Consider the following 23,461-nt stretch of genomic DNA (forward strand, 5'->3'; position numbering starts at 1 on the left):
GATCATCGGTGGAGTTTCTCTAATTGACTTTTTTTCAATTTTGCTTTCTTTTTAAACTTTTTTCTTTCTTTTCTCTTCTAGCTTATGTCGTGGCACCTGCTGTTCAGTCAGGTCCTTACCGATTGCGGCTCCGAAATTCGGCTCCGGGATTGATTATACAGGCCATGACCCCGCCGGCGCCGGAAGCCGGGTACTTGGGTCGTCCAACCTGATTTTTGGTCTTGGGTTGCCGCACTCAAAAACAAGAACAGACAACTTGCAACTATTTCTAGAATAGCACTTAACCACTGCGCTGTATGTTTGGCTCATCTGATGATTAATACCGTCTTTTCCTAATTAAGGATCATGTGAATATCTCAACTACACTACATACCTGAACCTGCACTACAGGGCAACGGGCGTACGCAGGGGGGAGGACCGTTCGTCAGTTAGCGCATGCACCAAAGCCATCAAGGTTCGTCGCAATCATTCGAAACCCTGCTGCGGACAGATTGCCAAGTCAGTGCTCCCCGCCCATCGTCACTCTATAAGATCGGCCTGAATTCTTTTCCTGCTCCACTTGATCACTCGGTGACGTTTCCCGATGTACTTGCGCTGGAACTGGGTCTAGAATAGAAGTAGGCTAGACCTTCCCCGCATAGTGGTCAAAAGAAACCTCCGTCTCTTTTTGTCGCAAATCGGTTTTGTTTCGCCCGCCTCGCATAATATAGCCAAGACCTGGAGTATGACTGCCAGACAAGCATCAAAGCCCAATTGACAAAGATTGCTTAGATACTACTGTCTTCATTGGCCTGCCTAGCAAACATTCATTTCACTATTCGCAACCACCCATAGCGCCACCATGTCAGTCGACAACAACTTGGTCGGGAGGCTTGCCCTCATTACGGGTGCCTCTGGAGGGTGCGTACTTGTATTTTTGTGTGATTGAAAAAAAAAAAAAAAAAAAAACAGAAACAAGTCAAAGCAGGCTATCCTACATTAAGCACCACTAGGTACAATAACTGACAAACACCTCCAGAATCGGGGCTGCCATTGCCAAGGACCTCTGGTCCCACGGTTCCAGCCTAGCCCTTACCTATTGGAGCAGCCGCGAGAAGATCGATGCTCTCGTCGCCGAGTTGGAGAAATCGTCAACCAGATCCAACACCAGGATCTCGGTTCACCGCATCGACATGGGCACTCCCAACGACCAGGACTTTGACCTGCTCTTCCAGGAGATAGTCCAGCTACAGGGCCAGTCCCCCAGCATCCTCGTGGCCAACGCCGGGTACGGCAAGCGCTTCACATACATTGAGGACATTGAGCTGGCCGAGTTCGACTACATGATGCGCGTCAACCTCCGCGCCCCCTTCATCCTGGCCAAGCAGTGCGTGCCCGACATGGCCAAAAACAAGTGGGGCAGGCTCATCTTCATCTCCTCCATCGCGGCCTACGGCGGCGGTATCAACGGGCCTCACTACGCTGCCAGCAAGGGCGGAGTGACAAGCATGATGCGGAACCTGTCGGCCAGGTATGCCAAGGATGGCATCACGGCCAACGACGTCGCACCGGCCATGATTGGCGAGACGGGCATGATCCCAAACGCGAGGGCCGTGGAGGGCACCGCCGGAGACGTCAGGAATATCCCCGTTGGCAGGCTCGGGGCCCCGCAGGAGGTGGCCAACGCCGTAACGATGCTGTGTCGGACAGGTTACCTCACCGGCCAGAGCATAGTATTATCGGGAGGCTTGAGGTAAACTTGATAGAGTTCCAAGCTGGCATGGATAGTAAGAACCGGTGGCTTAATCCAGTGAATAGCTTATCTTTTGATATGCATGGCAGAGTTGAAAAGATAGAATTATTGTTCACATATCAGGTTACACACACTGATGGGATATATAAAAACCACAAGAGGACAGTAGGGACGATAGCGCCACTACAAACACCACCTGAAATCGGGCGACGCAGGACCGTCCCTCAGCTTCTCAGTAGGAACATCCTGAGGCCTGACCTTTACGCCCTGCGCCTTGTCCCTCCTCTTGTTGTCCCACATCATGTACAATCCGAGTACGACGGTCAGGATGCCTCCGACACCGCCAAAGCACGCTGTGGTGATCAGAGCAGGCAGGTATTTGGGGGCGTCCTTGTTCAGGAAGATGTTTGAGCTGACCACACCCATCATGTTGGCCACAGGCACCGCAACACTGGTAAGGACGACACGGCGACCCTCGTGGGCGATGTTGTTGTTGTATAGGACGTCGAGCAGCACCGACGGCGCCGAGGTTCCCCAAGTCATCATGAAGGAGGCAAAGTATGCCACCATCTGCTGGCTGCCGACGACATCGTCGAGGCTGGCGTAGACGGCCATGCCGATGAAGGTGAAGAGAAAGCCGAGGGCAACAAATGGGAACCGCAGCCGGGTGTAGTCGGACGCGAAGGCGAGCACCAGGAGCATGACGGCACCCGTGACGTTGGGCGCCACCGTGTACAGGTTGGTCTTGGCCGGCCCGAAGCCAAGGCGTTGCACGATCTGGGGCAGGAAGAGCTGGACCGACTGCAGCGGCACTCCGAGGCACATCTGGATGGCCAGGATGAGCCACGAGGTCCAGTGTTTGAAGATCTTGAGCGAGTCGCGGATGTTGAGCTCCTCGTTGACCACCGAAGAAGAGTCCATCTGGATACGGTGGTAGGCAAGCTGCCGCTCATCCGGGTTCAGGAAACGCGCCTCGCCGGCCGAGCGGGGCAGGTACCAGTAGGCGAAGATGGAGAAGAGGATGGTGCATGCGCCCTCGATGACGAAGAGATAGCGCCAGGACTCGAGCGCGCCGCCCTTAATTTGGAATACTCCAAAGGACAGCAGGCCACCAAAGGCAGAGGCGATGCTCTGGGCGGCGTAGAAGATGGCGAGGCGACGGGCGAGTTCTCCACGGCGGTAAAACATGGTCTGGTAGTAGATGACGAGCGGGAAAAAAGCACTTTCGCTCATTCCCAGGAACCAGCGCAGCGCAAAGAGGCCGCCGAAGTTGTGGCAGACGACAACGAGCAACGTGGCGGTACCGAAGCAGAACATCATGATGGGGAGCACCCGGCTGGGACCCCACTTCTTGCCCGCGATGCCCAAGAACGGGGCCGTGAGCACGTACGGGATGAAAAAGACCGACAGGAGTATGTTGTACTGGTTCCCCTCGAGTCCGAGTGACTTCTCGAGGCCGTTGGTCTTGGCGTTGCCCAGGTTCGACTTGTCGAGACTGTTGAACAGGTACATGATGGAGAGTACCGGGAGCAGCCGCAGGTCGAGCTTCCACACCAGAGCTCGCTCTGACTGTTTGTCTATGTTGAAGAGCCCAGAGGCGTCATTGGGGATGATCTCGGCATCGTTTATGCTGCCAGCCTTGCCGCTGGCTATTGTGTCCTTCTCCATGTCTACCTCTTCTGTTTGAGGTGGCTTCGAGAGCTCGCGTGGGTCCGAGACTGCAGCCATGGTTACGTCGGTGAGGTAGAGTTAGACGCTACCTTACCCAGACAGAAAGCTGAAGTTGACGATGACACTGTTGGTCTCTGGGCTTCAGGCCGTATGTAGATGGAATAAGGTATAACGCAGTGGCCAGATATATAAGGAGACCCTAGGTAAGGATTGGTTCAACAGAGACTCAGAGTCTGAATCCGAGCCCACGACCTGGCCGAAGTCCAGTCTGAGGGGAACATGGTCACTTTTATCACATCCATTTCCATAGCACTACCACGGTATAGCGCTTGTCAAAAAGCCGCCCCTCACAAGAAGGAGGAGATAGGAACGGGATGGCTATCGTGCGACATGGTACGTTGCCGACTGGGACCAGCCTTGTGCGCATGCCAATACCGTTTTTAGCGTCCCGGCACTGAAGCCAGTACTGTAATGTACATACAAGTAGGTAGTGTGAAAGGTACAACTCCGGGGAGTGCAGCAGCGATAGCAAGGATGACATGCAAGATGGAGCCACTGTGGGTGGGCGGGAATTCGCGGTTGGGTCGAGATAAGAGATCAAATGGTACTTCGTAAGTCGAGTAATTATCTCAGTAACTAGCGCGAGCACACCTAACACTCACCTATCTTTGGGTGGGGGCGAATGGAAAATGTGCCATGGTTTCTGGCTGTCAACCATGTTGGCAAGCAGACTTTCGTCTGTTAACAACTTGAACATGATTAATTACCTATACCTGATAGTAATCCAATCAGTACATAAAGATGAGGAATCCCTGCAATCCCTAAGCAAAGCAACCAAGCGACGGCACCATGTCCGGTCTACCTGCCAAGGGGAGGGAGGGTTTGAAGGAAAGCCTCCTATACCGGCGCTGCCAAGTCGGGCTCTACTCCGCACCATCGGCGGCCCTCTCCGCAGTTTAGCACTTTAGGGATGGATGGAAATGTTTATTCTTTGCTTGGCATGTGCGCCGCAGCGACACAAAAACAAATTGAGCTTAACTGGTCATTTCCATACGTAGCAGAAGAACGCGCTCTGTCTCCCAAGTGCAAACCTACCCAGCCATCCAGGTAATTAGGTACCTAGGTTAGTTAGGTACCTAGGTACCTAAATTGCCTAAATACCGGTACGAACTGCACTGTTCAAAAAGTCTTGGTTATCCCGCGGGTTAGAGTGACTGCGATTATTCATGACTCGCAGCGTTGCAACATTCGCTGCTGATGGCCTTTACCTCGGCCCGGCTCTGGGGACGGACGCGTACAAGATGTAGAAAACGAAGAAAAACACAGTTCCCCTTCACAGGGATGTGCAATCGCGGCATGCAGGGTAGGTCAAGTTGCACAGAGAATCAAAAGGCTCAAACCCCTTGTCTCTGATCCGAGTCAGCCAAAGGGTCAGGCAATTTCATCGGTTATTACCCTGATGCTGAACTGCATGACCCCTTTGTATGGCTGTTCGCCCCCAAGATTCTGGGAAATCCACAACGAAAAGGAGTCTAGCTCGTATAAGCCACAGATTGGGCTTTGGGTTTGCATCGAATTTCACTTGCTGTCAACAAGAACGAGGGTTGCCAAAAATACCGCTCGCCTTGGGCCTTTGTTTATCCATTCCCTGTACTATTCTAGGCTTACTACTGTAGAGTTTGCAAGGCGAACGAACTCTTAGTTGAGCTCTCAGCAGTCTCCATCCGCTCGCTTTGGTATACACTCTCACCGAGTTTGAAAAGCAGTTTGCTATAAAGTACTAGTTCAGACTTCCGATCGAGCATGGCGCCTTCCGTCTGTTTGCCTGATTCCGATGAAAGCAAAGCCCGTTGTGAGGAGAAGGTGCCCAGGGAGAACGGGCGCAACGGGCGCAACGGGCATGCCACCGTACTACGGCAGCACGTATCAATTCGCGCACCCGTAATTTGCGAAATTGCCTGCCATCCACAATTCGCTTCAAGACGTCAAGCAACCAAGCGTCTCCCTGCCTTGCTTGCTTGCCCCTAACCAGGAACTCGAAATGCTTGACGCAGTGCCTAGTCAATCCCCTCTTTTCTGGATTTGCCATTACGAAATATTGAATGCGCCAAGCACCAAGATTTAGGGCTGCCGTTCCATTACGTTTGTCGAGAATGGGTTCGAAGCCCCGAAAACCTGGGGTGACGGCGGCCACGAAACCCCAGAATCGGTGGACTTGGCCCGCCTGCTGTCACATTGCCTTGGGCGAAAAAGCTTTGAGGAAATACAATGTCATGATACGATGCACTCCTCAGTTAGGCATTGACCGAACACAATGGAGAAATGTCCCATCTCATCCTCATCGGATCCACAGTTCGTAGGGCTCGTCGCCCATAAGAACAGGACGATGTCGTTTGTGCATGGTTACATTGTCACTTTATTTCTCCGACCTCACCTTCCCCTCAACTAACCCAACCCAGTCGCTCGTTTGATTTCAGGTTGGAAATCGGCAAATCTGCAGTATGTTCGTCTCCTCAGCCCTGAGCCTGACGCTCCTTGCTCAGGCGGTCGCTGCTGTTTCGCAGACTTGTGACTACCTCAAGGCCAACACTAAGGTCCTGGTCGAGACGGACCGCTTCGCCATTCCCAAGGCACCCTACTCGGCCGAACTGGACGAGTACTGGTCCAAGGCATCTGCCGACCTTAAGCCCTCGTGCATTGTGTACCCGACCTCGGCTGAAGAGGCCAGCCAGGCCATTCGCGCCCTGAGCATCGATGGCAACAACGAAACGTTCGCTATAAAATCCGGCGGACTCAGCGCAAACGATGGGTTCAACAGTGTCAAGGACGGCCCTCTGATCTCCACTCGTCGCCTCACCGGTGTTCGCTACGATGCCGACAAGGGCTTCGTCCGTGTCGCAACCGGCAACCGGTGGACGGAGGTGCAGAAGCAGCTGGACCCCTTTAACGTCACTGTTGCTGGTGCTAGGGTTGGTGAGGTTGGTGTGGGTGGCTACATGTCTGGGGGTGAGTTTTGTCTGATGTCCGCACTGTTAACAGAGGAACATGGTACTGAAGGGAATTATGCTAACTCTTCCCACCAGGGGGTTTCTCATTCCACAGCCCACGCTATGGCTGGGGAGTCAACTCACTCACCGGTGTGGAGATTGTTCTTGCCAACGGAACTATCGTCACCGCATCCAAGACGGAGCACGCCAATCTTTTCGCAGCTGTCAAGGGCGGCACCAATAATTTTGGCCTGGTGACTGCGTACATCATGGAAGCCATCCCGATCGGCCAGGTCTGGGGTGGCCTCATGGCTTTCACCGGTGGTGATGACAAGGCCGACAAGATGATGGCTGCCATTGCAAAGTTCACCAACGAATTCCCTGACCACCCCAAGGCCGGCATCATCCCTACGGTGCAGCTCGTCCTGTCAGGCCTGATCGAGCTCTGGGTGGTCTTCTTCTTTTACGATGGCCCTACCGTTCCCGCCGGCGTCTTCGACGACTTCCTGGCTCTGAGGCCGTTGCTCAACACCTGTAAAACCCAGAACTTTGGTGACCTTTTGGCTGGCAACTCTGCCATCGTTCTCCGCGGAACCCGCTACAAGGTTGCCACAGAGACAGCCATCCTGCCTGACAACGCCCAGGACTCCGCCAAGGTGATGCGTGCTTATTACGACCACTGGGCCGCCACTTCCCGCGAATACAAGGGCGCCTTTGGCCTCACGTCATCCATGGCCATCCAGTCGGTGCCGAAAGCCATGGCTGCTGCTGCCCGCGCGCGTGGCGGTGATCTGATTGACATGGACGACGATGTCAACCGCCTGATCTACGAGTACGATCTGTCCTACCTGTTCGCTTGGGACGATGATCTGGTCCACCGCGCCACCATGGACATGACGGCTGGCATGAAGAAGCTCGTGGACGGTTTCGTCGCTGACGGCACCACTCCTGATGCTTTTCGCCCCTTGTTCGCCAACGATGTTTACCGTGGTCAAGACTACTTTAGCCGTCTGCGGCCCGAGAAGCGCGAGCTTGCTGCTAAGGTCAGCCGTGACGTAGACCCATCAGGGTTGTTCCGCACAAGGACCGGTGGATGGAAGCCGTGAGCGACAGTGGTGAGATTTTGCGGTTTCCCGTCATAGTAGTAGCCCTGGTTGAGGTAGTAACACAACCGTCTAGATGGGGTGCTTGTGCCGCACACGCTTACCCTATCATTGACTACAAGTTGTAGTTCTGCTGCGAAGGAAACGTACTTTGTTTCGGCGAAAAACAATACGAGTTGACACTTCACTGCAACCATGAACCCACATTCTCTTGTATTCCCAGCAGTTGATAATAAGCCGCCCGTTCCCTCAGATTAATGAAGAAGCGGATGCCAACATATGGTGGCAATCGCCCCGTACATGCTTAGAAGAGGTGTACAAGGGCAAGCAGGACGATCGCCAGGCCGAGTACTGAGCCACCAGTGACGGCTGGGGCCGTAGCTCCACCAGAATTAGCAGCCAACCTTGCCTTGGCTTCATCACCCTTCGCACCTGGGGATGCATCATGGCCTAAGACGGTTCCAAGCTCTCCCCATTTGATATTGGAATAGGTCACCGAAACATTCGGGGTCTCCTGCTTGATCTTTTTGGGGTCGCCATCTGTCGGACCACAGGGGCCTCTATCCCCAGCGTCGAGCCACTTCATGAAGTCGCCTTCCGAGTTCCAGATGCTGAAGATGAGCACCATGCCCCGTGCCATTGACTGTCCCGTGCCGACAATGCCACCGAGGCGAGTGTACGCCTCGGAACCGTAGGTATCGCAGAACCTCTGATCCATCCCCTTCAGGGGGCTGAAGGAGGCGTTGCTGGTGTGGACGTCCTCGATGACACGGCCGTCCTGGATGTATTTGCGGCGGATCTCCTTTAGCGGCCCGGCGCGCGAGATGTCGATGCCCGCTTCCGGGTGCTCGTGCACGAACTGCGTGAGTACGGTGAAGCGCTTGTTCGTGTCGATGGTGCCGCCCGGGCCGTAGAACTTCTTGTCGCCGAGCTTGTACGGGTTTATCTGGCAGCCCGACTTGTCGCAGACGCCGGCCTTGCCTTTGCCGCACTCTTCACCGGTGCACCTGAAGGAAGATGGCTTGCTACATGTGTGCGGCGTCAAGGCCGTTGCCATGCGGTTAGCCTGACAGGACGACCAGGTCAGCGAGGATCGGTTGAGATGCTAGATTGTATCTTCATGCGCAGACGTACCTCCCAGATGTCCATCTCATTGCAACATGCCCCCGGCGGGGGGTGTTCTAGGTTCGCCACCCCATTCTTGAGAGAGATGCTGTGTTAGTGAAAAACGTGACGAATTCACCAGAAATGCTTGTCATCAAGGTGAAACATGACACACGTACTGTGAAATTCTGATCCTGGAAGCATTGCGCATCGCATTCCCCCGTGCCGTAAGCGGCGCCTGCAGGGTTCAAGTCACTCCGGGACCCGGAGACATCCATCTCGGAGAAGTACAGCGCGCCGTTCATACCGCAGCCCAGCTGAGAAACGTCGACGTCGAAAGCCAGCTCCATGTTGACGAGTTTCATGAGCTCATAGTTACGATCATCCTCACCCAAGAGATACACGCGGGGCGCAACCTTCTTGTACTCTGCGCCGTTGAAGAGGTATTGGTTCTATGAGCAGCCCAAAGGTCCAGTCATGAGCAAAACATGAAAAAAAAATGAAAAAAAAAAGATTTGTCTGTCTTCCTCATGTCTTCACCTGGGACGGAGCAAGGCCGCATCACAACAAAACTCACCAGCTTCAAGGCGTTCCCCTTGGTGGCCACTCCCAGACTGTCATAATCGACGCCCTCGAGGACGCAGTTGCGCGTGCACGTGGCCGCGTCGGGACACAGCGCGGTGCCAAAGGCGGCTGTGCAGGGCATGGAGACGTTGTCCTTGACGTGCATCGGGCGGAACATGACGTCGGCGACAATCTTGGTCTTACGGACGACGCAGCCATCCTTCCGGGTGCAAAACTGCGTCGGCAGTTCCGGGTGGATCTCCGGGATCTCCGTCCCGATCTGCTGCCCCGTCGCCACGGAGAGGGCGGCGATGAAGCACACCAGCGCAGCTGGAATCCCTGACGTCCGGGCCATGGTTATTTTTATAGGCTGTTGTTACACTTGTTACTCGCTCAAAGAAGGATTTGATTATTTCTTGGTGAGTGGGAATTGGGGAGGCGGAGGGTCAAGTCAAGGCAACATGCTCATGACAAATGTCCGGATTTAGGGTTGAATATACTACTTAAGATTCGCGGATCCGGGGGCGCATGTCCGGTTGGGCTCCTTCATGATAAGGTGCTGGCTTTCACCCCCTCTCAGTAAGACTCGTACGCTCGCTGGATTTCCAGGTGCTATGTAAAGCTTAAACGGACCTCATTAGTCGTGCATTGACTACTATGAGGGGAAGGGGATGCGCATGTACACGTTTCATCATTGACTGATCAGGAACTGCTAACACGGAGACTGGCGAAGCATAATATTGCTCGGCTAGTAATAGGGTGCTCGCTAAAGCCGTCGACCCTGTGTCATTGGGCTGCCTTATTGGGATGCCGTCACGGGCTCTTGGCAGATCAAACCGCAGAGCACTTTTGGGCATTCATGAGAAGCTATTAATGGCCTGCCACTCGCGTGACCGAACGGGTATAAGCGAAACTGTATGCTGTTTACTTTCAGATCATTCCCTGTTGCAATTTTTATTTATTGTCTCAAATGACGATCTATCATTTGTGCCTTTATTGCAAATTAGTTGCAAATTATAGATTGGTTCATGTGTACTATGACATGTTATGTATGATTACCAACTAACATGAAGCATGGCTTCCTGGAATTGTTCGCTGGACCAATAGGCAACCTTAGTAAGGTCAAGGAAACATGTTAACATGAGCACACAGGTCCAGGGGTCAATTGCAAAGAGCTACCCTGCCCGAGTGAAGTCATCTTCATACCGTAGTGACAAGATTCGTATAACGTTTAACCCTCACTCCGAAGAAACAAGTAATTAATTGTTTAGCCACCTTTGTGTCTGCTGCCATCGTACTTCGTAAACATGTCGATTTGCTCATGTTCAATACAAATTAAATAAATTTAACAGGGCTCAAGGCCAAGAATTTCCGTTCATGGCCAGCGGCATCTTGGCCAGCCGAAGAGCTCAGCCACACCAATCAAAGTAAGCAAGTAATCCGCTTCCACAGGTGCCCGTTCTCCAAACCTTGTGCTCCTATTTGTAGACTCAACAGGGTCAAAAACAACGAGGAGAAGCCCCCCAACACAGCCGCGCAGTCACACCACACAAACGGGTCGGGCGCCTAAACCTGCGCTTGAGGTTTACCCTGTGTTTCCATCTTGGCAGTCGTTGTTTCGCAAAGAGATTTTCCTTTGTTTAGCTCGCTTGTGCCTTATCAGACACAAATAGTCCCCGCAGTTTTCCCAGTCGCGCAGCATGTTAAACGGATACGGTCATTGACTACTTATTCCGGCCATTGTTAGTGCTTAGGATGCGGACCCATGCTTTGAATAAAAATGGCCCCTCCTTTCTTTTGTTGGTGAGAATCGAGGCTCAGCTACGAGATGGCCACAATGGAAGCCTCTACGGATCACATGTACCCCGAGAGGCTGGGGGTATCTACGGAGGAATGATGACTGTTGTTGACCATTGTAGCAAACTCCTTTCACATCTGGGTGGTGAACATGCGTCGTAGAGGTGCATATAAGGATCAGCCGAAGATGACCTCCCCGAGTCAGCGGTTTCGCATTTTGTTAGTATCAAAGCAGGGAGGAAAATAGACAACGCCTTAAAAAAGAACAAAGCTAAATATTGCCGAGCCAGGGACAAATAAAAAGCCAACAAGAAGTCCTTTACAACAAACTTTACATTTCTCTTTCTACCCAGACTTTTCGTCTACCGTGGAACCCACCCACCCTAATAAAATCACAAAAAAAAAAGAAAAAAAAATACACCCAAAAAAAAAAAATGCAATTCTCTACACTCCTTTTCTCTCTCCTCATCTCGCTCGCAGCCGCGGCACCCCAGATCGTTCTGGGAGGACGTGACGAGCAACCCGGGGGCACAATCCAATTCCAGATCGACGAGTACACCGCAACGTCAAACACCATCATCAACATCCCTGGCAAGAAGACGTTCGACGACCCCGCCCGCCAGCCCAACGTCATAGGGTGCGGCGTTGTTGCCATCAGGGGCATCGACGACCCGGACTCCATCCGCTGCAAAGCTTTCGATACCAATGGAGACGAGGTCGGGCAATTCGGAGCCGGCAACCCCCAGATGATGGCCGACGGCAAGAAGGTTACCATTCACGAGATCGAGTGCACCATGAATGATGGATCTGCGTCAGACAAGAAGGACGGATCTCGGTCTTCCAAGGGCGGCAATGGCAGGCCGTGATTTCGATTGCGCTTGTCCTGCTGAACAGATAACATGTACGACATGATGAGGAATGGTTTAGAGTGTATTTTGTAATGCTTTTTTTTTGTGGTGGTCACTTGGGGGTTGGGTTTCCGGGTTTTTCCTTTCTAATATTTACACGGCGTCTTAAACTTCAGACAGTATGGTCCACTCTGTTGGACTGCACTGTCTAAATTCACTCGTTATTAGCCATAATTTCCTGTAAAAGAGTTCGCCGTGTGACGAAGTGATACCTTGTCCCATTGAATTTGGAAAAGCCTGCAATTGATACCGTAGGGACTATAAGGGACGCTGCTTCTCGCCGTCCCGAGTCCGTACTCTGCTCCAAGCAGCATCATGACACACTGATCGTAAAACACCTGCAAGACCGAATGAGCGCCGGTCCAGGCCATTCCTGGGCAATATTTCGTTGCCGGAAACAATCGGACATCCAGAAGGGTAGCTGGGTAAACACCAAAGTCCACACGCTTCCAAGCTATGCGGCACGCATGCAACCTCATCGTTGCCAGCAGCTGGTAAAACAAAGGCTCTTCAGTCACCAGTGTCGACCTCCAAGTCAAGCTGCACACCGTTGCTCACGCCATAGTCCTCAAGCGATAACTGATCTTTGAACGGCCTCTCGCCCTGCCGCTTGAGCAAGATCTCATGTGGCTCGCGTCCGATGCGGGCAGCAACCATGATTTTGAACTCGCGAACTTTGTCGGATGCGAAGCATGGGATGGCCGCCTTGGTACCGAGACGGTCGTTGATGTGAACAACAATCATCTCCTCGCCGGCCCCGGAGGGTGCAGGAGCTGTAGGGGCCGCCGAGGATGACGCTGACGGCCTGCTGCTGCGGTCTTGGTCTCTCCTTGAATTGTCCCTGCGGTCCTCCCGACCGTCTCTCCCTTGACGGTCGCGGTCTCGATCGCGATCTCGACGTGGCGACCGGTTCCGGTAGCCGCGTTCCAAAGCTCCGCCGCGACGGTTGTCTTCCTCGCCTAGGTTGTTGTCGGACCGCTTGTCTTTCCATCGAAAGCCGCCCGTACCCCGTGGCTGGCGGGGCCTGTCTCTACCCCTGTCTCTGTCACTATCTCGGTCTCGGTTTCGGTCTCTGTCACGTCGATCGCGGTCACGGTTTCGGTCGCGATCACCATCCCGGTCGGCGCCGCGTCGATCTCGGTCGCCTGCTCTATCGTGATCTCGGCGGGCATCGGCATCCTCCGATCGGCCGTCACGACGAGGCGATCGAGAGCGCGAGCCGCCTGCCATGTTGTAATGAGGCAGAGTGCGGTTATTGCTCCGGTAGTCAGTATCGAGGTGCCTGTTTTGTCAACAGAATGTCAGCCCAGGTCAGCTTCAGAGGCAATTCAACTTTATCATGTGTGGGGCTTATCGGCAGTCACGTGTAAATACGTCAGTGAGTCCCCATTGGGTGGAGCTCAGTAGCTTGTAAAGTGGCATGAAGCTGGGGACGCGCGACAGTTGTCGGCAATCGTAAAGCGGAAAGGCAAGCAACGCGGCGCCCGGCGCAACTCCTGACAAGTCGAAAACCTCCAAGATTACACTGGGTATGTGGACTTCCAGGTCAATCCGCGACACTACAAGACGTGAATAATGGAAACCGGCTGACAGCAACGGCTAATTCTCTTTAGTCAACCGACAGCGTCGACTACACAGAAGCCATCTAGCCACGTCTACCACTCACTTCCCTCGCTGTGCCGAACATTGACCCGCCACCATGATCTCCGACGACGAACTCTACAAGCTGGCCGTATTTCTGGGCTCAGCGGCCATGATTCTCATCGTCATATACCATTTTGTTGAGGTCAACACAACCGATGAGGCAGCGGAGAAAGCACAAAGGACACCGGCGACGGCAGGCAAGCAAGCAGCAGCACTGAAGTGAGGGCGGGAGTATGGGGAGGATGGTTGGAGGATAACGGACAGCTATGGCCGGGACTATGGCTTTCCGGGAATCATGAAGACACTATGAGAGCAACGAGTGGGGTTTGTGTTCCAAGGAATGTTGAAGCGACAACAGAGCGGCACAAACTTGGCTGCTGCGCAAGGAAAGAAAACAGCCTCTGTACAATTACCACAATTACTTTTGACCACTTCAACTGCATGGCCGTTTGGAACACTTTGTTTTACCACCGCCTGATAAACCTTGCTGGCTGTCGATCGGAAGGATGCGCGTCGTGAAGGTCGGCCAAGGGGACAGATATTGCCAAAGCCATGGCGTATATGCATGGCCGCAGCTTCTATAAGGCGATGTTAATTTCATGTGCAGTGGCAAAACATTTAGGGACTATGGCTTTTAGCATGCAATAAGTTTAGGATTGATGCAAGCCAACAGCATATCCAGTTTCAAGAGCGGCATTTGGAGTATTATGGTATATCAAGCTTCGACCTAAACATTGTCGTTTAAAATAGGTGCTGATGTTCGCAAATGGCTGCTTGCTTTGCTGTAGAATAGGCGCATTTGCTGCCTACAGTAGGTGCATGTTGCCTGCAATCGATCCCATCCATGTCAGGCACCGGGCCCACCTATTCTACCGGTATGCTGTCCATCAGGCGAAGTACTGTAAATAGGTACAGTAGAGGCTGCGGCTTCTGTCCCTGCAAGCCAGACCCGTCTATTATGTGGGTCACTGAGTCATGAGTTGCTTGCCACTGATTGGCCGAGAGCACAGCCGCGACTGCGCGCTAGCCAACTTGCAGGTCCAGGCCGTATTCAGGAAGTCGCGCCGCCCCCTTCCTGAAAACGTGGGTCAGTCGCCTGTTCGATAACCTTCTCGTTCCTCCTTTTCTCAGTCTCTGGTTTTTCGTCCTCATTCATCAGCCATCGCCCATTCAACCACCGAAACGACCATCACAAGGAGACCCTGTTTTATTATCTATTTTCTTCTTCTCCGCAACGCTACATCCAACTTCGTACGCATTGCATTATCTATCGCCAGCCAGCGAGACTTTTGTTCACGTCGTCCGGTCTGCATTAACATCGCGACCGAGTCAAGGCCGATCCCGAATCGTCCTGTCAAAGCGACTGTCAACAGACTTTTTTTTCTCTCAAGCCTCACAATTCTCTGCCACAGCCAACTTTTCAGTTGGTATCAACCTAATTAAGTACATTCCACGCCATTTCGACCACGTTTTACCCTCGCGACCTGCCATATCGCGTCCCCACCGACAAGCTTGCGTCGCTCGATTGCAAAGTTAGATATCTCACTTTTCAGTCAACTTAACATCCGCCACTCCCATACACAATGTCTGCCGGAAAGCTTGACAAGTCTCTCGACGAGATCGTCTCGTCTCAACGCCGCACTGCCGGTCGCCGCGGCGGTGCTGCCCGTCGCTCGACTGGCCGCCCGGCTCCCGCTGCCCCAGTCGGTGGCATCCACAAGAACCCCAGGGCTGCCCGCAGCGCCGTCCAGAAGCCGGCGCCTGCCAAGGCCTCTGGAGCTCCCGGAACCAGCAAGGTTGTTGTCAGCAACATGGTATGTTTATCTTGACTATCATATCGGTATGAAACTCGAGATAACAAGCTAACGAAGCATTCAATATAGCCTAAGGACGTGTCCGAAGCGCAAATCAAGGTATGTTACCGATGAGGTCATGAGACCTTGCGCCTTTCGTGGACACCTTTATCGCTTTTTTCCTCGGCGGCTCTTGAGCGTATCCCTCGAACGAATCCTCGTCTTTGTCGCTCGGTATCCCCACAAGTCTTCAACGTCTTGTACGCGTGTGCTCCCTCTGTTCAAATCTGCAAACGGTGGTCACGTCACTGCAGATGAGGAAGTGGAGCTTCCGTGCTCTGCGCATTCAGAACCACTCAGTTTGAGGCAGCCTGGCAAGCTCCCATACTAGTTTGGTCGCGCAAGCAGCTAGCGGAAAGACTGTCAAATCGCAATCGGTTGTCATGGACTCTGTCATGCACCTGCATGAACCTGCCGGCGACCAGCCGGCAGGCCGCAGAATTGTAATTGCGTTTCAAGTGCAGGCAAGCAGTGGCAGTGAGCGGGAACAATATGTTCCTTCCAGTCATTTCATTGGAATGGTCTTTGTCGGTCAAGTTCCTGGAAGGTTCTAGGCATCTTCGACACGAGAATGAGCAGTCGGCAGAACAAATCAAGATGCATATGCATGTTGGATGGGGGCCTTTGGAAGAAATGGTCAGGGGCGCTGTTATCTTGATCTTATCTACGACTAGGAGCTCTACTTGTGCTCTTGGGATTTGGGTATTGAGATTTGCTGGGCTGGGAAAAGATGGCAAGACTGGAATGTTTTGCAATCTGTGCTCAGGCCAAGGCTCACTGCACTGCTTGCTCTTTATCGGGCCGGACCACGCGCTTTTGATACGACTACCTGCCACACCACTCCGTCCCCGAGAAGGATTCGGAAGCGATCGCCAACGCGCATCTTAACTCTCTCGGAAGCTAACCCCAACATTGTAGGAATACTTCGGTCAATCCGTTGGACCCGTGAAGAGGGTCGAGATCTCATACGGACCCGGTGGAGTTAGCCGTGGTATCGCCACGGTTACTTTTGCCCATGCCGACGGTGCCAGCAAAGCTTTTGCGGAGCTGAACGGTCTTCTTATTGACAACAAGCCCGTCAAGGTAAGCCGACCCCAGGCTACATTTTTCTACTTGAGAATATTAACTCACAATTTCAAATAGGTGGAAGTTGTTGTCGCGTCTGCCGACCAGATTCCCGCCCCGAAGACCTTGAGTCAGCGGGTCACGCAAAACAAGGCGCAGCCCAAGTCTGCTGCAACCGACAAACGAGGTGCCACTGCTGGCAAGGGCGCTGGTGCTGGTGCTCAGGCCAACGGCGCGAAGGGTGCCAAGAAGGCCGCCCCACGAAAGGGTCGCAACGCACGCCCGGCGAAGAAGACAGCCGAGGAGCTTGACTCTGAGATGGCTGACTACTTCCAGGGAGGCGAGACCAACACAGAGGCAGCACCTAACGGGGCTGCTCCCGCAGCCACCAATGGTGGCGACGCTGCCATGGAGGACGACATCTTGTAAACAAGGTCTCCAAGGCTCATGTCACTTGGGGTTCTTATTTTGGCGAGAGCCAGTAGGAGAAAACCATTCGCATCCGGCAGATATTTTTACTTGATTTATTTCGTCACGGAGCTCATGTTTTTTTTTCTCGGCGGCCGCGCAGGACAGGATGGTTTTTTATAAGGGGTATCTGGCCCCTTGGCTCCATTGCATGGTTGCATAATGGTTCCTTTTTTTTTTGTCTTCTTTTTTTCTTACACCAGCGACGTAATGTACAAATAAATTTCGATGCGATGGCACTCAGGCACTCTAATATATGACACTCTCGGACGCTCCACATGACGGCTCTATCCTAACCATGCTTTTCGTCCGTCGGTACACATCTATAAACTGTACACACAGCCTATGCTCATTGTTTTCATCATGATGTTACGCTGCAAACACATGATTCTTAATATTTGGCTGTTTGTCCACCGAAAAATAAACCAATTAGGAACCATACCACCTCACTTTGGCTTTCGCTCCCGGGTGACATGAGGCCTCCCTCATCTTAATGTCAGTTACGAAAACATCTAAGCATCTTCGCACCACCTCCTATTAGGCCAGGAAGGGGATCCATGTTTTGGCATCCTTAGTTTACTATGTATATATCGTGTCTGTTTTCGTCCCTCTCATCCTTATCTCATTACCTTACTTCGTCGGAAGCATATCCTCTGTAGATTGTAATCAACACCCTGCATTTTAGTTCTTTAACCCTTTCCGATAAATGCTAATTAGCCAAAGGTTGAACAACTGCGTTTGTGCCATTGTTAAACTAGTTACATATCTCCACATAGAGCTAAATGTATATATGCTCGCTCGGTCATACCCAAATGAGGCGGAGTCCCGTTAAACGGCCTTGACTTGTACGTTGCCACATACGCGTCCATTGCCCAAGGAAACACTGGCAAACCAAAGCATCTAAAACCAGTCCTTGGACATGAACGAAGAAACCAACCGTTACGGTCTTTAGCTACAGGGTCCTCAAGACATTGTTTTTGGCGAGATTTCAACAGGGAGTAGTGTACACATTCACAGCCCAAGTACGGAGCACCGTCGGATATACTTGTGAGATTATCAAACCGCCAAGAAATCGGTGTCTTGCACGGTAGGGGACATGGGCTCGAATATAAAAAGAGGGCCCATGAAATAAATGTCACTCAGTAGCTATTTTGCTTCTTTGGGTCACAAGTTCAAGCTTGATTCATGGCCATGCAGGCCAACCCAACCTGCCATCCATATACGGCTTGATTTCTGAACGGGCGAGCCTCTGCAAGAAGTGGTTTGTATCGTCTATTAAAAACACAGTGCCGGAATCTTGGTATGACAATATGACATCAGCCGCATCCGATCGTATTCGTCTGCCTCACCAATTCATCGTAACTATGTCTCATTACAGTCGTTCATAGGCGCCCTTTCTCAAAACACGTTACAGAATCGTTTATATTTTTTTTTTGTTTAGCCTTCCTTCTTGATTAAACTCCGGGTTTCACGGATCGACCGCGTTTTCGGGGTATAATCAAGGCTTGGCAGCGGCCTCCGTCTTGCCGGCTGCCGCCGCGTCGGCCTCCTCGGCGTTCTCAAGACCAGGCATCTCGTCGTCCTCCTCCTCCTCGTCCATCTCCTCGTCGTCACCGGGCATACCCATACCGCCGCCACCAAGCTTGGAGAAGTCGATGCCTCCAAAGTCGCCTGCGCCGCCCATGCCGGGCATACCTGGCATGCCACCTGAGGGGAAAAAAAGTAAGCAACGTGTCACCAGAGATAATCGCAGCCATGCCAGTCGTCGCATCCACGGCCTGTTAGTTCTGAGATTTAAACCTACCCATGCCGCCAAAGTTGGAAAAGTCCTCCTCGGCCGCCTCGTTCTGCTCGTCCTCGTCGACCCACTTGTCAAAGTCGGTCTTGAGGAAATGGACCTTCTTGGAGTCCTTGAGCAGACGGGGCCAGTACTCCTCCTTTAGCTCCTTCTTCCGCAGCTTCATCTCGACGTTCTTGGCGGTGTGGTGCGTGGCGCTAGCGGCCGGGTCAATCTCGTCGTAGAACTCAAGCTCGAGGTGGTACGTCCTCTTGAGGGTGTCTGAGTGGCCGGTGAAGGTCAGCCCGGTCGGCTTGAGATCGAGCTTGAGGTTCGATGCCGGTACATCGGGGACCGAGATGGTCAAGTAGACATAGTTCTTTTCGGCCTCGGTCTTGGATGAACGCTGGGCCCAGAGGACTGTATTTTTCGTCAAGTGTTGGTTAGTTGAGCAGAGCGACGGGAATCGTTGTGGCGGGGGCGGGCGAGGTGACAATCCGATTGCGCGCGCGGAAATTCGTCCAGGGAAACCTACCCTCGGGAGTCAACTTATCGGTCGACATTTTGAGTGTGAGCTGAGGGCAAAGAGAGTAGGGTTGGGTAGAGTTGGTTTTGTCAAAGGATCTGCGTTGCTTCAACTGTTAGTCGAAGGCTTGTTATAGCTACAAACCCCCCGCTAGCGAAGAGATAGGTGGTGAGGCTTGAAAAGCTCAAGTGGGCCGGCCGCAAGAGCGCGCCACATTTCCTTGCAGCAGAGAGATTGAAGGGAATGTGGAACTCACCAGATTGTTGAATGGTTTGTTCCGGTGATTAGGATGGGGTGGTGGTTAACTCAAGATCACTTGGGTTGACTTTGGGTTGTCTACTCGAAGGGAAGAAGTCAAATTGGATTGATCAATTGACTGGAGAAAATGGTACTTGGTGAGATTTATTGGCCGTGAGGCTGTTATTACTGTTGGCGGGCCGCTGCCTGCTCCAGAATCTGGTGTGGTGGAAGCTCTAAGAAACCAAAAGATTCGACTAGCACAGGGCTGAGGAGCGGGGTCGATGACGGGTACGTACCCCAATCACAGACGCGGACAGCCGCTCTACAGAATGCTCTATACCAAGAGGTACTCTGGCATGTGGGGACCTAGGTAGGCATACCTACAGTTTGTCGAAGAGTAGACAAAGGAAAACCAAGGCAAGGAAGGTACCTACCTAGTTCTAGTACACTGCAGTATCCAGCCTGCCTCACTCAGAGCAAACATACGAAGACACGATTTTAGCGAATTCGTGAAAACCTGAGACTATGGCCCCCAAATGATAGGCACATGCTCTATGCTCTATCTAAAAGCCTTAATAAAGTTTGTTGATGGATTTGAAGCCTTGTCAAATCCTGACAGGTCCTGTCAATTAAGGTACATTTCAACCGATTTGCTGCTCCGCAACCCGCCCACAAGCACAGTGATACAAGTATAGGTAACCAGGGGACGGACGAACACTTTATCATGTAGTCTTTTCTTGATGTAAATAAACCAGAATATTTCAGATCTTTTTGGAAACGGGAATTTTATGAATCCTAAGATAATCTACCTTGGTCGGTCCCCCGCCAGCTTTGTTACAAGCCGCTCTCTTATTTCAAAGTGACTAGCCTGTACGGCATTCGTAATTGTTGGTGCGACTCTCGACACAGACCTGAAGCCCCAGAGTTACTGCATGCTATCAGCAACGGATTCCCACATTTTCAGTAAGAGGATGGGCCGTCGATGCTTCTAACGCTGCAAAGTGCCTCGCCCTTGCCACCGCCGGTCCTATCTAGGCATGTCCATTCCGCGGCCTTGTCTGTTGGTGGTCTAGCAAGACCTGATGTGTTCTGCGCCAGGAACATGGCGGAAAGAAAGAATAGGTACCTATGGGTTTTTGTACGAGATTATTTGTCAGTCTGACTTGTGTTATACTCTATGTTGGGTATGATTTGACTGCGTCAAAGGTGTGTCTTGTCTATCTGGTTGCAGTGATCAACGCGTTGTGGCATAAAGCAGATTGACTAGGCAACAGCATCTCCACTCCGTTTTTGTTGACGGTTATTGATTATTGTGCCTGTGCTCCGGTGTATTTGGGGGGTTTTCTCTTTTTCTTCTCTCGAAAAAAAGACAGCATTGACATGTTTTTGTAAGTACCTAGGTTATCGGAAGTACGAAGCATATAATCGGTGACACGGTACAGGTATTATTGGGACGCCCGACCCAAGAGTCAAAAGGTCCGGTCCCCTGTCCCGCCATACAAGGGAGTCAGGTTTGGCTTACATAATCAAGTCCCGCCTCCCGCCCACCTTGCGAGAGGCCGCGCCGCAACCTGGCTGGTCCGGTCCGCCCAAGAACCGACGTCACTGCAATGATCCTTGCTATCCGACCTCCGTATCACCTAATAATACCTTCCGAGCAGCGCGGTCTGGATATACGCGACATTATTTAGACTGCGCGTACCTGGTCAATCTAGAGTTCATTCCACCGCCGGTGGAGCAGTCGCGATGGAGACTCTCAAGTCACTGTTTGTGAAGCCGGATCCGCAGGCACAGGTATGGAAGCACTACAAAACAACCCGAGGATGGTCTGAGAGGGGATGGGGTCTTGCCCGCCACCCCGACCACAATCATTACCTCCCACTCCCTCCTTCTTGTGTATAGCTTCCCGTTAGACTAACCACCACAGCCAAACCACAGATGCGAAAATGTAACGCCATGATCCGCCAAAACATCCGCAAGCTCGACCGCGACATCGCCCAGGTCAAGCAGGTCGAGACAAAGACCAAGAACCTGATCGTGGCCGCTGACAAGCGCGCCGCTCGCAACCCCGCCCAGGCTGCCCAGGCTCAGAAGGAGGTGCGGGCGTTTGCCCGCGAGCTCGTCCGCGCCCGCAAGACGTCGGCCCGCCTCGTCACGTCCAAGGCCCAGCTTTCGAGCGTCCAGATGCAGGTCAACGAGGCCTTTGCAGTGCGCAAGATCGAGGGCAGCATACGCGCCTCGGTTGGCGTCATGCGCGAGGTCAACTCACTGGTCCGTCTTCCCGAGCTGGCCGGCACCATGCAGCAGCTTTCGGTCGAGCTGATGAAGGCGGGCATCATCGAGGAGATGGTGCAGGAGTCCTTCCCCGAGGCGGACGCCCTGGCAGAGTACGAGGAGGAGGCCGGAGAGGGCGAGGTCGACAAGGTCCTGGGCGAGATATTAAAAGACAAGACCGAAACCACTGGCAAGCTGCCCACGGCACCGGTGTCCCAGGAACCAATCCCCGCAAAGGCCCAGGAGGATGAGGAGGAGGAGGAAGACACGCAGGCCATGATGGACCAGATGCGGAACAGGCTAGAGGCATTGCGGAGCTGATGGTCTACTACCCCAGGCCCGGGGCATATGATTTTGGTCTTTTTTCTTCTGTCACTCGCATACGCACGCTTTTTTTTTTGTACGACATGATCACTGTTTGCACCGAAGAAACCGCCCTAGTTGGGCATGTAAAGCTGGAGTTTAGGAGTCGGAGGTCTGTCGTTTCCATGGTTACAATTTTCTTGTATACATCCCGACACAGCTCGAGACTATAGAGTATTTACACGGAACGTGTTGACTGCAAAATACACGCAGGTATCGGGTCTCGACAAGGGCGTGTATTGTGTTTTTTTTGGTTGTAACCGCACGATACTTTGCTCGCGAAAAGATTATGACTGAGAAGCAAGCCACCGTGTAATGAAGTAAGTACGGAGTATAGGGTGAAGAGCAGCCGCGATTGTCGATGAGTCTAAAAGGGGTTGGGTCTTGAAATTCAGGATTGGGATTGGACGAGGGAATAGGACCGGTGAAAAAAGAACTGGCCACTATTTTTCAATATCTGGGGAACACATTCAGCGCTGGATAGACTCAACAAGGTAGACGCCACAATAATATCAACAAACCTTGCCAGGTGACCTTTTCGGGGCAGGCATCAGAGTTTGCTTACCTAGTTCTATGAATGGCTTGGAAGCAATAGGCTACTGTACGCCTATATCAAGAATTGAAATTGAGAAATAGGATTACCTAGTCAAAAAAGCAAATATACATGATCTCAACGATCGTCAACAATAGCACTAGCAGAATCCCAACCCCAGATATCAGTATTTGCAAAGGATGGAGTAGGAATATGTCTCTATCCGTATGAGAAGCGGTAAACAGCGTGATACGGTATCCAAACCATTCAAGTGTCTTGGTCGTCTTGGTAATGGTTAGACCTACGATTAGAATTGTCTCTTTGTTCATACTTTCGGAATGAGCCGTCAACTACCCCGTAATGGGCGTGCATGCCAAGAATTCTTTTGGCAACTGGATTTGAGATTTTCCCAGGAAGTGAACATGAGGAGTGTATTTTTTCGATCCCGATTGCTTACAACGAAACACACGCGAGTTGGAAGATGTAACCCGTTTCTTTGGGATGCATATTATCGCGCAGGCAAAAGCAATGACAGCAAATGTAACTGTGACTTAATCTCCAATACAGCTATTCGCCAGGCTCATAACCCCCTCGCGCTTTGTTCACAAACCGATGACGGCATCACCCTTGACGGGACAGAGCGGGCGAGGGTATGGTTTCAACTTGCCTTTTTGTTTTAGTTATTACTTGATTCACAGGAGACTGGCACTGTTGTCTCAACGAACAAGAGGCCGATCATTCGAGCTGAGACTACAAGATTTGCATCGGTGGAGACCGACAATCAGGCCGCCGATAGACTTGTCGAACTGTCTCATACCTCCGATATGTTCGATGGCCCGGTGCGGCCGAAGAA

At 52.3% G+C, this 23,461-nt stretch overlaps 9 protein-coding genes across 9 annotated transcripts; 6 read left to right on the forward strand and 3 right to left on the reverse strand.

The window, feature by feature from the left end:
* The first annotated feature begins 242 nt into the window (after positions 1-242).
* MGG_06660 (3-oxoacyl-[acyl-carrier-protein] reductase) lies at positions 243-1,929 on the forward strand. Its single transcript, XM_003709319.1, has 2 exons — positions 243-900; positions 1,019-1,929. Exons 1-2 carry the CDS (start codon positions 842-844, stop codon positions 1,734-1,736), a joined length of 777 nt encoding a protein of 258 aa, XP_003709367.1. The 5' UTR covers positions 243-841; the 3' UTR covers positions 1,737-1,929.
* MGG_06661 (MFS transporter) lies at positions 1,561-4,192 on the reverse strand. Its single transcript, XM_003709320.1, has one exon. The coding sequence runs from the start codon at positions 3,458-3,460 to the stop codon at positions 1,916-1,918; it is 1,545 nt and encodes a 514-aa protein (XP_003709368.1). The 5' UTR covers positions 3,461-4,192; the 3' UTR covers positions 1,561-1,915.
* A 414-nt stretch (positions 4,193-4,606) lies between these two features.
* On the forward strand, positions 4,607-10,110 carry MGG_06662 (FAD binding domain-containing protein). Its single transcript, XM_003709321.1, has 2 exons — positions 4,607-6,409; positions 6,487-10,110. The coding sequence occupies exons 1-2, from the start codon at positions 5,905-5,907 to the stop codon at positions 7,494-7,496; spliced, it is 1,515 nt and encodes a 504-aa protein (XP_003709369.1). The 5' UTR covers positions 4,607-5,904; the 3' UTR covers positions 7,497-10,110.
* A 191-nt stretch (positions 10,111-10,301) lies between these two features.
* On the forward strand, positions 10,302-10,731 carry MGG_16151 (uncharacterized protein; the record flags this gene model as incomplete). The annotated part of the gene is made up of 2 exons (XM_003709322.1): positions 10,302-10,416; positions 10,514-10,731. 2 exons carry the CDS (start codon positions 10,302-10,304, stop codon positions 10,729-10,731), a joined length of 333 nt encoding a protein of 110 aa, XP_003709370.1.
* A 612-nt stretch (positions 10,732-11,343) lies between these two features.
* MGG_06666 (uncharacterized protein) lies at positions 11,344-13,153 on the reverse strand. Its single transcript, XM_003709323.1, has one exon. The coding sequence runs from the start codon at positions 13,094-13,096 to the stop codon at positions 12,377-12,379; it is 720 nt and encodes a 239-aa protein (XP_003709371.1). The 5' UTR covers positions 13,097-13,153; the 3' UTR covers positions 11,344-12,376.
* A 412-nt stretch (positions 13,154-13,565) lies between these two features.
* On the forward strand, positions 13,566-13,733 carry MGG_06667 (uncharacterized protein; the record flags this gene model as incomplete). The annotated part of the gene is made up of 1 exon (XM_003709324.1): positions 13,566-13,733. One exon carries the CDS (start codon positions 13,566-13,568, stop codon positions 13,731-13,733), a length of 168 nt encoding a protein of 55 aa, XP_003709372.1.
* An 886-nt stretch (positions 13,734-14,619) lies between these two features.
* MGG_06668 (uncharacterized protein) lies at positions 14,620-17,177 on the forward strand. Its single transcript, XM_003709325.1, has 4 exons — positions 14,620-15,324; positions 15,394-15,423; positions 16,282-16,446; positions 16,507-17,177. Exons 1-4 carry the CDS (start codon positions 15,094-15,096, stop codon positions 16,855-16,857), a joined length of 777 nt encoding a protein of 258 aa, XP_003709373.1. The 5' UTR covers positions 14,620-15,093; the 3' UTR covers positions 16,858-17,177.
* A 978-nt stretch (positions 17,178-18,155) lies between these two features.
* MGG_06669 (uncharacterized protein) lies at positions 18,156-19,665 on the reverse strand. The gene is made up of 4 exons (XM_003709326.1): positions 19,456-19,665; positions 19,209-19,297; positions 18,701-19,093; positions 18,156-18,603 (listed from the first exon to the last, which is right to left on the reverse strand). Exons 2-4 carry the CDS (start codon positions 19,234-19,236, stop codon positions 18,395-18,397), a joined length of 630 nt encoding a protein of 209 aa, XP_003709374.1. The 5' UTR covers positions 19,237-19,297; positions 19,456-19,665; the 3' UTR covers positions 18,156-18,394.
* Positions 19,666-21,019: 1,354 nt separating this feature from the next.
* Positions 21,020-22,606, forward strand: MGG_06670 (charged multivesicular body protein 3). The gene is made up of 2 exons (XM_003709327.1): positions 21,020-21,233; positions 21,378-22,606. Exons 1-2 carry the CDS (start codon positions 21,186-21,188, stop codon positions 22,032-22,034), a joined length of 705 nt encoding a protein of 234 aa, XP_003709375.1. The 5' UTR covers positions 21,020-21,185; the 3' UTR covers positions 22,035-22,606.
* Positions 22,607-23,461: the final 855 nt, after the last annotated feature.

The sequence above is a fragment of the Pyricularia oryzae genome, chromosome 1, assembly GCF_000002495.2.
Source record: "Pyricularia oryzae 70-15 chromosome 1, whole genome shotgun sequence".
Taxonomy (NCBI): domain Eukaryota; kingdom Fungi; phylum Ascomycota; class Sordariomycetes; order Magnaporthales; family Pyriculariaceae; genus Pyricularia; species Pyricularia oryzae.